At 50.5% G+C, this 15,050-nt stretch overlaps 5 protein-coding genes across 5 annotated transcripts; 4 read left to right on the top strand and 1 right to left on the bottom strand.

Moving 5' to 3' along the window:
• Window positions 1–160: 160 nt before the first annotated feature.
• Z519_12374 (uncharacterized protein) lies at window positions 161–1,294 on the top strand (the record flags this gene model as incomplete). Its single annotated transcript, XM_016770080.1, has 3 exons — window positions 161–795; window positions 845–933; window positions 993–1,294. The coding sequence occupies 3 exons, from the start codon at window positions 161–163 to the stop codon at window positions 1,292–1,294; spliced, it is 1,026 nt and encodes a 341-aa protein (XP_016613746.1).
• Window positions 1,295–2,289: 995 nt separating this feature from the next.
• Window positions 2,290–3,363, top strand: Z519_12375 (uncharacterized protein; the record flags this gene model as incomplete). The annotated part of the gene is made up of 1 exon (XM_016770081.1): window positions 2,290–3,363. One exon carries the CDS (start codon window positions 2,290–2,292, stop codon window positions 3,361–3,363), a length of 1,074 nt encoding a protein of 357 aa, XP_016613747.1.
• An 820-nt stretch (window positions 3,364–4,183) lies between these two features.
• Window positions 4,184–6,351, top strand: Z519_12376 (uncharacterized protein; the record flags this gene model as incomplete). Its single annotated transcript, XM_016770082.1, has 3 exons — window positions 4,184–4,711; window positions 4,762–5,164; window positions 5,249–6,351. The coding sequence occupies 3 exons, from the start codon at window positions 4,184–4,186 to the stop codon at window positions 6,349–6,351; spliced, it is 2,034 nt and encodes a 677-aa protein (XP_016613748.1).
• A 1,278-nt stretch (window positions 6,352–7,629) lies between these two features.
• Z519_12377 (pre-mRNA-splicing factor rse1) lies at window positions 7,630–11,492 on the top strand (the record flags this gene model as incomplete). Its single annotated transcript, XM_016770083.1, has 3 exons — window positions 7,630–7,873; window positions 7,918–9,994; window positions 10,175–11,492. 3 exons carry the CDS (start codon window positions 7,630–7,632, stop codon window positions 11,490–11,492), a joined length of 3,639 nt encoding a protein of 1,212 aa, XP_016613749.1.
• Window positions 11,493–12,233: 741 nt separating this feature from the next.
• On the bottom strand, window positions 12,234–13,418 carry Z519_12378 (uncharacterized protein; the record flags this gene model as incomplete). The annotated part of the gene is made up of 1 exon (XM_016770084.1): window positions 12,234–13,418. The coding sequence occupies one exon, from the start codon at window positions 13,416–13,418 to the stop codon at window positions 12,234–12,236; it is 1,185 nt and encodes a 394-aa protein (XP_016613750.1).
• Window positions 13,419–15,050: the final 1,632 nt, after the last annotated feature.

Consider the following 15,050-nt stretch of genomic DNA (forward strand, 5'->3'; position numbering starts at 1 on the left):
TGATGAAGGATCGCGAGATCCGGGGCTCATGGGCCTGGAGACATTTTATTCAAATGCTGAGGACTTCTTCTGCTCCCATCATCCTTTTCTTCTTGCTTGTGCTACTAACTCGTGAGGGGTTTCCTTATCGAGTTCGTGATTCCTCTCTGTGGCATCAACCATGAAGTTCTTGAATTCGACATACTGGGCCACGGCCACTCCATTGCCAAAATGGCAGGACACCATCGTTGTCACACCTGCCATACCCAAAGTCGATCCATGGTCGACTTTCGATCGGTTTTTCAGCACGATTACGGGGTCTTCAACCAAAGATTTCCGCTTTGAACCCGGTCAAACTCCCATGTCAACTTTCGAAGAGACAGCAGCCTTCATCTTGGCTTACTACGTGATCATTTTCGGCGGTCGCGAGTTGATGCGGAATCAGGCACCGATGAAATTGAACAACCTCTTCATCATCCACAACTTTTACCTCACCGCGATATCTGGGGCTCTTCTTCTTCTTTTTGCACAACAGCTGGTGCCGGCGCTATGGCAAAATGGGTTGTACGATGGAATCTGCGGTGAGGCGGGATGGTCTCAGCAGCTTCTCGTCTTGTACTACCTGAATTACTTGACCAAATATCTCGAATTGCTCGACACTGTCTTCTTGGTTTTGAAGAAGAAGCCGCTTACTTTTCTGCATACATATCACCATGGTGCGACGGTTCTATTATGCTACACGCAGTTGGTCGGAAGAACTTCTGTCTCCTGGGTTCCAATTACACTGAATTTGGCAGTCCATGTCGTGATGTACTGGTAAGTTTTGGCTCAACACCGGTGCAGCCAGCGTCTAACCTGCCTTCAGGTACTACGCTCAATCTGCCCGAGGCGTGAAAGTATGGTGGAAGCAATATATTACCATGTTCCAGATCACTCAGTTTGTGTTGGATTTGGGTAAGAAAGCCTCGATTGTGAGAGGCCGATTTACCTTTGCTGATGTTGATGGCTTCCAGGATTCATTTACTTCGCCTGCTACACGTATTTCGCCGACAGCTACGCGCCATGGTTACCTCACAGCGGAAGCTGCGGTGATGCACAGCAAGAAGTTGCTGCTGTCACAGGTTGTGCTATCATTTCTTCCTACTTGGTACTCTTTATTATGTTCTATTTTTCGACGTACAAGAAGCCATCTGTGAAGAGAGCATTGAAAAAGGCAGCGAAGACAGGGCTTCCCACAGTCTCAGAGACCACCGAATTGACGGCGGATTTTCTGAAAATGGCCACTACCGCTATCGTTGAGACGACGAGCAATTAAGGGTGTCTGTGTGGCCCGAGGACTTTGACTACAGGTGAGAGTCAATGGTGAGCTGGATCAAGCAAGGGTGGGAATGGTTATCAATCTCAGGGTGTACGATATGGAAGTCGAACTGTCGGAGTTGGTGGACCCCAAATTGTCGTATGTACTACTGTTTCCTATGTTTATCCGTAGCAAAGATGTCCAAAATTTATTAGCTTTGTCTCGCAGCGACTAGCCAAGATCTCTTTTGAGTGCACAGAGAGTTCTGGTCGTATCACAACCTCGATAGGCATGAATTGAGGAACACTACTAGATGAAGAACAATCCAGCAAGACAAGCATTGGCATTATAATAATGACGGGGGGCTCGGGGGGTATGGTTGAAGCGTCCTGAGCTGCACTGCTTCACAGCACTTGTTTGAACAAGTAGGATAGATCATCCATTGGGGAAAACAAGGGTTTTGCGTAATCTTCTTCAACAGTCTATTCCATCTGCACCGGTGCTTTCCCCTAAATGGTTCTTCCAGTTGTGAGGGGCGACCAATCGACATGATTTGACACCAATAGCACCTGCACCTTAGCTAGATACAGAAGGCCTTAGTTGATCTAGCATAGCATAGAGCAAAGGTCATTCATGCATGCCGGTTCCCCACCGGAAGGTCACCCATGCAGATTCTCCACCAAAGTCCCCAAGTAGAGTCTCTACCTGAGCTGACTGCAAGGCTTTGAGCGATAGATTGATGCCATCTTCTCCCCTTAGGGATCACAGTAGTGACGCTCCTAATAGCTGGCGTTCTAGGAAACGAGATTGCACTATGCAAGAGCTGAACCACTATGACGGTCAGAGGGCCACTGACGAGATAGAAACCGCCAGCGTGTTTCAGCCCCTATTATATCAGCGTTCGTGCAATGTCCATCCGCTTCCAAAACTAAGCTACATATCAATCTCATAAAAGCCCATTGAATTATGATAATCGGCAGCGCCAGAAGGTGACAGTGAATGAGGCTTTGACCATGGCCAACTCTACTTTGGAATACGCCTCGACGATATTTATGAGAATTGTGTCTGATGACAACGGCTCTGATGCTTTTGTCGGCGGTGTCTTGGTTCCAACATGGGCGTTTCTCTGTCGCCTTATTACATGGGATCACTGTTGGAAACTGTCAGCATTGACGCTCGTTCTGGTGAACCTCAAGGTCTTCCCGTTTATCTATCATCTACGCATCCTCAATGCAGTCCGCTTCGTTCTGCGATCTCAAAGGCCAAAGCGCGACGTCACTCCTGAACAACTCTTCCAACCGCTCATCACATCGTCCAAAGCTTGTCTGATGGAAATCGACGTTTTGGGCCACAAGTCCAACAGCACATACTTTGCCGATACCGATGTTGCGCGAGCTCACCTAATCACTACAATGTTTGGGAATGGCATTGCTAAAATCCGAGGAAGTACGACCATGAACGGCCTGAGTGGGAAGCCGTCGAGCCAATTCACAGTCGCGCTGGGTGCTGTGAGTTGCACATTCAAGAAGGAGCTGTCGCCGTATGAGACGTACGATATGTGGACGAGGATCCTCTCGTGGGATGAGAAGTGGGTGTACATCGTCACCCACTTCGTCACGCGAGGATCCAAGATCGGGCCCCAACACTGTTCTCTGTATCCTCACCAAGACCGGCAACGACGACCCAAAGATGGAAAGCAGAAGGTTGCATCACTCACCAAGGGCACTGCCGACGCCAACGGACCGACCCAATCTCCCATCAGGGCTTCGATGCTAAGCAAGATCGTCTTCAAAAACGGTCGCATCACGATTCGACCGCAAGAGATGTTGGAAGCCTCGAATTTGCTACCGAAGTCGGGTCGCGACGCAACGGCGGGTGGGAAGCAAATATCAGCGCTGCGTGAGGCTATTGAGGCAGAGCGACTGCGCGGTTTGCAACAAGCGAGTCTCCTTGCTAATCAAATTGGGCTCGAGAACGAATTCCGGGGTGATGTTGCGCTTGGACGACACTATGACGGATTTGGTATTGAAGGCGTTGTTGCGACTCTCGCACAGCTGGGCAAGCTTTCTCCGTATCAACTTATATGATACAGAACCAACAACCTTGGGGATTTCTCAGAGCAGTAGTAGAAAATACTAAAATATGGAAAATTTTAAACCCCCGGATTGTCCTGTCCCGATGTAGTTGAATGGAATCAAAATAAGGCCGCGCTAGTTAAAATAATCTTAACCTAAATGTCGTCACTTGTAGATCTGTGGGTCGCGACTAGTCTACTTATGCCTGTCATGAATGCTTGCTTTGGGCAAACCATGTAAGATCTTTTGGCGTCGGGATTGACATAACTTCCACGAATGCAAGGGCAAGGTGAGTTTCCCCTCCCCGGTTCCCCGGAGACCAAGCGTTGAGACGCAGGAACAAGAGAGTTATGCTTTCTGGTGATTAGCAAGGCCATGGAAAAGACCTGGTTAGGTTACAAACCAATTCTGGAGTGGCTTGTAGTCAGTGACATACACGCATTTACAGGCTGGCCCACACTGAAATGCAACCACCATCCCAAGCCTGAATGCACCAATCTGGCATTGAATTCGACAGCACCCTAGCAGCAGAGTATGCGGATGCCAACTCATTCGGCAATAACATAAACAGCAGGCTGATTACGGACAATTTCGTTGTCCTCCATCATCGTGACGATCGTCAAAACAAGCAGGGCGAGTGGATTCCTCATGACCACCAAAACCGGGACCCTGGTTCCATGTAACGTGTCAAGATGTCCAGCTTATCTTTCTCTCATCATCCGCATCGTAGAAGAAAATCCGTTTTCGACCCAGAGTGCGATTGTTTTTGCGCGCTGAACGTGGACCGGATTTCTGTGAACCAGTCCTCGAACGAAGAAAAGTTGGGAAAACCATGGGTGGTTTCAATCTTGCGCACCTAGCTCAAGGCAGTGATACTTGTCGCGAGGAAAGTGTTGACGACACTGTCAGCTCTGCGTCCTCGCGTCGTATATTTTCTCGAAGCGGAAGCGAGTCTGGCAGAAGTCAGGAAGGGCTGAATGCCCTGCCGCGTCCACCTTACGACGGTGAGGACGCCATCACATTTGCCACCTCGCGGTATCCCGCATTTTCCGGAGGACAAGACGACGACATGTCTAAGACCATATCAAAAACTACAAAAAAGGATATCGCCGCTACCGGTCTCGATATATCGGAGACGAAGAAGAAATATAATCTTTCCTCGGTATCTGGGTTCTCCAGTATTGAGCCTCAAGAAGCAGTGGGATCTGACCAGTCATTGGAAGTCTTGAGTCAAGGTGCGGGCGCATCTGCGGACGACGACACTGTGAAATACCCTGGCCCGCTTGCTCTTGCCTCGATCATCCTGGGCATTTGCCTCTCTATATTCAGCGTCTCCTTGGACAGGACCATCATAACCACGGTACGTTGTCCTAATCTTAGCGTTCCATTCTTGGACTGAGACTTTAACAGGCCACTCCTGCCATTAGTGCTCGCTTCAACTCATACGACGACATCGGCTGGTATGGCAGCGCGTATTTACTCACCGCGTCTGCCTTTCAGCCTCTCTACGGCAGGATCTACACGTCTTTTGAGACCAAGTCCTCCTTCTTGGTTGCCCTGGCCATCTTCGGCATCGGGAGCCTAGTGGCTGCTTTGTCTCCGTCGTCAGACACCTTGATCATCGGCCGTGCAATTCAAGGTCTAGGGAGTGCTGGACTGCTGACTGGTGCCTTTGTCATCGGGACACATTCAGTGAAATTGGAAAGTCGACCCGTTCTCTTTGCCGGCGTGGGCATCCTGTACGGCGTTGGTGCGATCTGTGGTCCACTGCTAGGAGGCGCATTTACCGATAGCGTTGGCTGGCGTTGGTGCTGTGAGCATTCTCATCTTCTCTTTCCAAAAACAAAAGGAAAACGACCCAAAAAATATCTTGGCTGACTTTTTTTCCTTCTATAAGTTTGGATCAATCTTCCCATCGGAGCGGTGACATTTTTCACCGTGTTTTTCTGCTTTAAACGTCGAACTCTCAAGGCTGAATCTTGCCGTCCCTCATTCAAGCAACGAGTGATGGAGCTTGACATCATCGGCAACATCATCCTGCTAGGTGCCACGACGATGCTGTTCTTGGCTCAGCAGTTCTCCATACAGCCACCATACTCCTGGTCAAATGCGCGCTGCATCGGCTTACTCTGCGGATTTGGCGCGACGACTTTAGTGTTTATTGCCTGGATCATCTGGTTGGGGGATGCTGCTTTGATCCCTCCTCGCATCGTCCTCAAGAGATCGGTAGCTGCCGGTTGTGGTGTGGCTTTCTTCATCTATGGTGCCATCCTCATCCACTCTTATTATCTGCCCATCTGGTTCCAAGCTGTCAAGGGCGCGTCAGCCATCCAGTCCGGCGTCGACATGATCCCGTACTTGGTGGCAAATGCCTTCTTTTCCCTGCTGGCCGGGATTTTCGTTTCCAAGACCGGGCTCTTTGCTTCTCCTGCTATTGTAGGCTGCGCAATTGGCACCGTCGGTGCAGGTCTGCTGACAACGATCAGCCAATCCACGTCTGCTGCGCGCTGGGTGGGCTATGAATTCCTTATTTCGGTTGGCCTGGGTATGGCCATTCAGCAAGGATTCAGTGCTGTACAGGCCACATTACGTCTTGAAGAAGTCCCAATCGGCACCGCCGCAGTTATCGCATCCCAATCCCTAGGTGGTGCTATCTTCGTCTCTGTTGGAAACACTGTGCTGCAAGGTGACTTGTTGAGCGAGAAAAGCCAGCAGACAATTCCAGGGGTCGACATTCGCGCCGTCATTGAGCAGGGGGCAACACAGTTTCGCAAACTGGTCCCTGCCGAAGACTTGCCCGTATTCATCAATTTATACAACAACTCGCTGCAATCAGTATTCATTGCAGCCACTGCTTTGTGCGGCATGGCTTTTCTTTGCAGCCTATGCTATGAATTCAAAAGACTAAAAGGAAAGGAAAAGAGGCGACACGAAGCGACAGAAGAAGACAGCGAGCATGAAAAGGGTTCAAATCTAGCCCGGAGCGACCTGGAGCAGTAAAAGAGGTTGGATTGAGCAGAAAGTGGGAGGAGATGAGGAGACGGTGGACTCGCGACAGGCGGTTCGAGCTGCCACCCGATATATCATATGGGCTTCACGGACAAGGCTGGAATGCTGATTGAACGTGACGGATTTATGGGGGTATGAATGCACTCATCCGTGCAAAGACTAATGCTGTATACTACTCACGAGGAACGGAGACCACTCAACGATGTGGAAACACAACTGTATCTTTCACAACCGGCATTTCTCTAGCAGTCGTGGAGAAAATGGAGTCCCATCAAGGCAGGCTCCGATTCCCCGGTGGCATACATAGCGCTTGGCTCTCAAGTTTTGTCGCCAAGAGCCACAGAATAGGGTCACGGAGGGAATAGGATGCTATGTTTCCTATCCGCCATGCCTACAGGGAAGACCTCCAGACGATAAAATGTCCTTGAGAACGACCTAGAACATGCATACACCAGAATAGCACTGTGCACGACCGGGCGATTACAAGACGGAATGCGTCTTTGCCATAAGAGAAGGGAGTTGACAGGGTCACGAGATCGTCACCTTGGCACTCCACCTGAGACGTTTCACCAACTGCGGCACCTACCTCGACATCGTTGTTCTCGCAGACCTGTGATAGGATGGCGACGGAATAGGAGGTTTTAGGAATGGCCTTCAGATCACAGGCCAAAGTGTATATAAACAGACAGAGTCTCCCTGAATAGCCAGGGGGACAGAACACAATCAAGCAGACAGATCCACAGCTGTTCTGTGTACAACAAAGAGCCTTACCTCCTTCTATCGTCGACTGGTCCGAACGGAGAGTCTACTCACACTATGCCCTTAAGCTATTCTCTCTACCTCACGGCGCAGTGCCTTAAGTAATAGAGCGGGAACCCGATTGGGATCCTAAAGACTATTAAAAATACTCAGGTCAGACCTTGGAGATTTGGGAGTCCTTGGTAGAAGGTGAGCCGAGCCCTGAATAGGGCGGCATCACCCTAAGCCTAAAGTGGAGTCACCTGCGACCAGTTTTCATTACTCATCTTGGCAGTTCCTTGTAGTGGCAGCTTGAACTTTTTTGGGCCACTCAGTCTGCCTGCGAAATGCGACACAGCGACAGGGCGACTTTGACGACCCGAGTCTGTGATTGAAGGAGAAAAGATCGCTCCTATAGAGTCCTCTGGACGGAACTACTCAACAATGCCAGCGGCCATGCCACTGGACGTTTCCTAGAACCACAAGACATACGACAAAGCACCCCGAAGTCTTCTCAATCCAGTGCCCACCATGGCGACGACGAGCTCCATGTTCATGTATAGCTTGACTATACAGCCGCCTTCAGCCATCACTCAAGCAGTCTTGGGTCAGTTTGCCGGTACAAAAGAGCAACAGATCATCACAGCATCGGGCTCTAAGCTCACCATCCACAGACCCGACCCTACGCAGGGAAAAATCTCCCCTCTGTTCACCCAGGATTGCTTCGGCATCATCAGGTCCCTGGCAGCCTTTCGACTGGCTGGGAGCAGCAAAGGTCAGTATCGTCTTTTCGTCGGCCGACACATACTAATATACCAGTAGATTATCTGATTGTCGGCTCGGACTCAGGGCGCATCACCATCCTCGAATATCTCCGCGACCAGAATCGTTTTCATCGCGTACATCTCGAGACCTACGGTAAATCGGGCATTCGAAGAGTCATTCCCGGTCAATATCTTGCGGTCGATCCGAAAGGACGTGCGTGTCTGATCGCGTCCGTCGAAAAGAACAAGCTGGTTTACGTCTTGAATCGGAATGCCCAAGCCGAGCTGACCATTTCTTCTCCACTCGAGGCCCATAAACCTCAAACGTTGGTATTTGAATGCATAGCCCTTGACGTCGGGTACGAGAACCCTATATTCGCAGCACTCGAGGTCGACTACACCGAAGTGGATCAGGACCCTAGTGGCCAGGCTCTGGAAGAGGTGGAAAAGCTCCTGGTTTATTACGAGCTTGACCTCGGCCTCAACCATGTGGTTCGAAAATGGAGTGAGCCCGTAGCAAGAAGCGCGACCAAGTTATTTCAGGTTCCGGGTGGATCTGACGGACCCAGCGGCGTTCTCGTCTGCGGTGAGGACAACATCACGTACAGACACTCAAATCAAGAGGCATTTCGTGTGCCAATCCCAAGGAGAAGAGGTGTGCTTGAGAATCCCGAGCGCAAACGACACATCGTGGCAGGAGTTATGCACAAGATGAAGGGCCAGTTTTTCTTGCTTTTGCAAACCGAGGACGGTGATCTCTTCAAAGTCACCATAGATATGGTGGAAGATGACAATGGGCAGCCCACCGGTGAGGTAAAGGCACTCAAACTGAAGTACTTCGACACAGTTCCTGCGGCAAACAGTCTACTTATCTTGAAGAGTGGGTTTTTGTTTGTGAGCAGCGAGAACGGCAACCACCATTTCTACCAGTTTGAAAAGCTTGGGGACGACGATGACGAGACAGAATTCACCAGTGAAGATTTCCCTTCAGATCCAACAGAAGCCTACACACCAGCGTATTTTCATGTACGACCTCTTTCAAATCTCAACCTTGTACAAAGCATTGACGCCGCAAATCCGTTACTCGACTGCAAAGTTGCGAACCTCCTGGATGAAGACGCGCCGCAGATTTATTCCATATGTGGGTCGGGTGCTCGAAGCAGTTTTAAGACTCTGAAGCATGGCCTCTCAGTCTCAGAGATTGTGGAGTCGGAACTTCCGGACAAGCCTGAGGCTGTTTGGACCACCAAGTTGACCAGAGAAGATGAGTACGACGCTTATATCGTGCTGTCTTTCCGCACTGGGACCCTGGTGCTTAGTATCGGAGAAACAGTGGAAGAAGTCACAGACACAGGTTTCCTTTCAACGGCTCCAACCCTGGCCGTGCAGCAGCTGGGCGAAGATGCTTTGATTCAAATACATCCAAAGGGTATTCGGCATATTCGAGCAGACAAGCGGGTTAATGAATGGCCTGCCCCCCAACATCGATCCATTGTTGCTGCTACCACAAACGAGCGACAGGTGGCAGTGGCTCTCAGTTCAGGCGAAATTGTCTATTTCGAGATGGACAGCGATGGATCTCTGGCAGAATACGACGAGCGGAGAGAAATGACTGGAACGGTGACTTGTCTATCGCTTGGAGAAGTGCCCGAAGGTCGGGTTCGAAGCTCATTCCTCGCTGTTGGGTGCGACGATTCGACCGTCAGGATATTAAGCCTGGATCCCGATTCCACACTCGAAAACAAATCGGTACAGGCGTTGACCTCGGCGCCTTCAGCACTATCCATAATGGCCATGGCAGACTCCACGTCGGGCGGAAGTACATTATATCTTCATATTGGACTCTACTCTGGCGTCTACCTACGGACAGTCCTGGATGAGATAAGTGGCGAGCTCTCGGATACGCGGACCCGCTTCTTAGGTCTGAAACCGGTGAAGCTTTTCCGCGTTTCGGTGAAAGGCCAGAATGCTGTAATGGCACTGAGTTCACGCTCGTGGCTTGGATACACTGACACGCAGACGAACGGCTTCATGCTAACGCCACTTGACTACATCGGTTTACAGTATGTCTGGAATTTCACCAGCGAGCAATGTCCTGAAGGTATGGTGGGCATCCAAGGGCAGAATCTAAGGTGAGTCCTATTACCAAACCTCAAGGTCTTTTCAAAGTGATGAAACCATAACTATGCTCTTTCCGAGAGTCAATGACTCATGCGGACTCCAAAACTCAACCAATTGTTCCTTCTGATGGTCTTGAAAGCGCAACTTGCTCAAAACTTCGTCTCTCGGGCTTCTCTAATTTCTTGCACCAGGATATTCACGATCGAAGATCTCTCTCGGAACCTACTGCAAGAGAATATCCCACTTCCATATACGCCCAGGAAATTCGTCAAACATCCTGAACATCCATTATTTTACGTCATCGAGGCCGATAACAACGTTCTTGCCCCAGCCACGAGGACGAAACTGCTTGCAGAATCCACTGCAGTCAATGGGGATGCGGTCCAACTCCCTCCTGAAGAGTTTGGGTATCCTCGCGGGACTGGTCACTGGGCATCATGTATTCAAGTTGTCGACCCTGTTACGACCAAATCTGTTGTCTTTACACTCGAGCTGGAGGACAATGAATGTGCCACCAGCATTACTGCGGCCCCATTTGCAGGTCAAGATGATGAGACCTTCTTGGTTGTTGGGACGGCGAAGGACCTGGTGGTCAGTCCTCGTTCATTCTCTGCGGGGTTCATACACGTTTATCGCTTCCATGAAGACGGCAAGGAGCTCGAGTTCATTCACAAAACGAAAGTGGAGCATCCTCCGACGGCCCTTCTTGCTTTCCAGGGCCGACTCCTAGCAGGCATCGGAGCAGATTTGCGAATCTATGACCTTGGAATGAAACAGATGTTACGCAAATGCCAAGTGCAAGCAACGCCGAATATCATTGTTGGTCTACAGACCCAGGGAAGCAGAATTATTGTCAGCGACGTTCAAGAGAGCGTGTCATACTGTGTATACAAATACCAGGAAAACAAGCTCATTCCCTTTGCCGACGATGTCATCGCTCGCTGGACGACTTGTTGCGCAATGGTCGATTACGAAACTGTGGCAGGTGGTGACAAGTTTGGCAATCTCTGGTTGCTGCGTTGTCCGACCAAAGCTTCTGAAGAGGCAGATGAGGATGGCTCGGGCGCGCATCTGATTCACGAACGGGCATACCTCAACGGCGCTCCCAACCGACTGAGTCTTATGGTGCACTACTTCCCTGGTGACATTCCCACCAGCATTCAAAAGACAAGTCTTGTGGCCGGCGGCCGAGATATCGTGTTTTGGACCGGGTTTCAGGGCACGCTTGGAATGCTCGTTCCGTTTGTGAGTCGTGAAGACGTCGACTTCTTCCAGTCCCTGGAGATGCAACTTGCGTCGAGCAATGGCAACCCCCCGATTTTGGGCAGAGATCATCTGATCTACCGATCATACTATGCGCCTTCGAAAGGCACCATTGATGGCGACCTGTGCGAGACCTTTTTCTTACTGCCGAACGACAAGAAACAAGTGATTGCAGGAGAGCTGGATCGAAGTGTTAGGGAGATTGAGAGAAAAATTTCAGATATGAGGACACGAGTGGCTTATTGATTCTTCTGCCTTGCCATGCATGTCAAACCTTAAAGACGAACGGTGCCGGGGAATTCTCTTGCCACGGGGAGGGTTTGTGAATGTGGGCAGGCGGCCGGGTTGGATTGACGATGCCCTCACCTATGAAACGGGTGACGGGAAAAAGGAACAATGTGAGTCGAGCTATACTCCCTCCAACGAATACTGTTCAAAGAGGCAGTTCATTGCTTTCTCGTGACTATGCGCCTCGACCGACTCATTCCCTCCCGCCCTGTCTGCTCGTCTGCGACCCACGACCTTCGTCTTTTTTTGTCCCTCCCCCTGATTCAGTCCTCTGACCGAGAAGGGGGGGTGTGTGTATGTGTACATATGTACGTCTCTTACCTCGCTCGATCTGCAGATCTGGACCATTGCCTGATCTTGAGCTGGATGCTGCTTGCTGTCCCCCTCCTCCCTCCCTGGGCGGAGGACCGCGCATGCACGCACGAGACAAGAACAAACTTGCCGATCTTTGAGTACGATTCCATCTTCCCAATGTGGGCGTCAGTGGTGGGCTATTGTAATTTATGCGGCAAGACAAGACATGATAAGAGGCGTAGGTATTCATGCCTCTTTTGAGGGATATTTATCGACCTCTACATCACCTTGAGGAGCAAGAAGGCGTCACAAATACTTGGGCTCCTCATCTCAAGTCCCATCTGGTCGTGTAGGTTAATGCATTTTTTTGGCTTCCATGTTTCTAATATGGGTTATATGCTCGGTTCAAGGGGGCGGGATCAACTCCAGCCCCTCTACAGTCAATTTGAACGCGTCCGGGCGCGCATAATGACCCGTAGCATCAAAATCTAAATGCCCCCTTTCACAGTCATCAAAGTCCACTTCCGCCCACACGAGTTCGTTGTCTTTCTCCCAGACCGGCCCTGCAATGGTCTGGCCTAGCGGGTTGATGATGCAGGCGCCGCCCCGGGAGACGAACTCTTCGCCGTTGTGGAGAGGCTTGCTTTCGTCGATCGGAGCGTCTTTGCAGCGCCATGCTATCTCGTGATTTTCTTCCGTGCGTGTCATCGACAATCTCCGGCCACTGGTCACGGTATGGTGGTCGGGAGCAGTAGTGCCGTTCATCAACGTTTCCGACTCGTGCTTTGACCGTTTTGACAACCATTCCCTCGGATCGCCCGTGATCCAAGTAGGCAAGTCCTTCCTCTTGAGACATTGGTTGGTTGTGAGAACGAAACAGCGGCCCTCCCCAGCAACAGTCCTCATCAGTGGTTCCCACGTATTCCTCGCATCCGCTGTAGGCGCCAACCATAGATTGACGCCTTGACTGTAGAGGCTGTAGCGTAATAGGGGCATAAAATTCTCCCAGCATATAGCACATCCCATGACCACCCTGATTCCCTTAATGGTGGTAGCTACCGCCTTTAGTGTGGATGGCTGACCTTGCGCCCACACTAGTCGCTCCGAACCCGTCGGCATGATCTTCCTTCTCTTCCCTATGACCCCTCTTTTAGGGTCGACATATACCGCTGCACAATAGAGACTTCCTCCTGCCTTCTCGATGAGCCCAGTAACGATGAACACACCTGTCTCTCGTGAAACTTCCTCGAGAAACTCTCTCGTCCCGTCCCCTCTTCGGCCCGTCTCTTTGTTTACTGACAGCTTTCGCTCGATCCAGTCATCTCCAGCTCCTTGTGGGGTGTCCCCTAAATCCACCGCAGATTTAGCGTAGGCAAGAAACTGATCGCGGCCCAGGTCCGTGCGTGCGCCAACGGCTGCGCCGAAGGAACACGTTCTCGGGTATCCGCCTAGGTAGGCCTCGGGGAAGAGAAGGATGGACACATCCCTCTGGGCGGCCGACTGGGTGGTTTCACGGAGGGCAGATAGAGTCTCTTGCAGGGACGAGAGGGTGTGCGATTGGGACACTCCGATTTTCAGCAACTGAGGCATTGCGTCGAGGTGGCAGCTTGACAGAATGTTCGAAAAGCTGCGCGCTGAGCTTGTGACCACACTGAAGCCACTGTCAGCTCATTATATCACAGAAGATTACAAAACTTCAACCAAGGATTGGAAATGCAAAAGACGAAGAGCATAGGCGGAGTAGTGCGACCGTCAAAGAAAATCCGAGGAGCAAGGAGCAATGCGGGGAAGATGCTGCCTTGCGGAAACTAATACTTGCTTTATTAGGCTACTTAGCCGACTGCGATAAAGAAAGTCTTCCGAGAACGAGGCTTCCCGAAAATCTCAGCCTCGGCGACTCGCTCCTTCTCGCGCTCCAACCTAAAATGCAAGGCGGTAACGAATAAACACAGCTTTCACTCCTCCGCAGAGCTTGAAACAATCTAGGATCAGTCTAGGTGATTCGCCATCAATTTAGCACGCGTGTTCAACAAAGTAACGGAGCAGGCGTTTTGACAGGCGGCCCGACAAGATCTAGAATTTTCAGGCCCAGGCTACAGATTATGTTGATCTCGGTCGCCAGTGACACAGGCGAATCGACATATCTATTACTCCCTAAATTCTACCACGGTTAGATCGCCGATGGCTCAAGGGTGAAGAGAAGCAGACCACACTCCAAGTTATCACGACCTCCTCTTACATTGAGGGAACTGTTGGGCCGTTTTTAGTGCTGTCGTTCTCTTCACGACTCCTAGGAACGAAGGAAATCATCAAAGCTCATGCCAATCGACAGAATCCTTTCCGTGGACCTTGCTGGAGCTGTGCCAAGCCAGCCAGAATTCCGCATCATTCAAACAATAACTGTCTGTGAGATTCCGGCGATCTGTGCCCACATCGACGGAACGCCACTCTGATGATGAAGTTCCAAGAATGAATGGAACTGTATCCATAGGAAACGATGTTACAATATGTCACAGCAACTGTCAGTCAAATGCCGGGGTATATAACCATTTGGTTGGGGGTGACATTTGCCGGAGCAGATCGAGGTTTCGTGGCGGAATCTTGAATTATGCATGATTTCGCCCGCTTGCTTCGTCATGTTCATGGATGAAATCGATGGAAATTTAACTCGTCAACATAACAGGGAACATATTTCCAGCTATGGCTCCTGTCATTCAGCGTCGATGCATTACAATGATCTGATTCTGCGGTCGATGTGCTACCCTTTTGTTTCAGGGATATCGGGCTTCGAGAATGGTTCGAGGCAACTGGACGCTGCACTCATGGAACCGACGCTACTCGAACAAATGTGAAACAGCCTCTCGTGACGACGGTGGGAAGTGTCTGTTGCTGAGACAGAAGCAAGCCGTTATGAGGCATATGGTAAGATGAAAGTGTAAGGTTATGATTATATCCTTCAAGTCCTCAGTCGCCTCTTCCGGAATATCAAGGTCGACTCAACCTTGGACCTTTTCGACACGACTTCGAGCTGACAAGCCGTCAATATCTGAATCTTGTCTGATCTCAAGATGAAGTCTCACTTCCTCCTTGTATTGGTCCCATTCATCGCGAGCATGGAAAACGCTACTCCTTTTGCGAACCCCTCGGCGCTGCAACCGAAAGGTCCGTCTACCGCCTGCCGGAGAACCCCAATTTGATGAAGTACAAGAGCAGATCTAACCA

Source organism: Cladophialophora bantiana (assembly GCF_000835475.1).
Source record: "Cladophialophora bantiana CBS 173.52 unplaced genomic scaffold supercont1.28, whole genome shotgun sequence".
In the NCBI taxonomy this organism is placed as follows: Eukaryota; Fungi; Ascomycota; class Eurotiomycetes; order Chaetothyriales; family Herpotrichiellaceae; genus Cladophialophora; species Cladophialophora bantiana.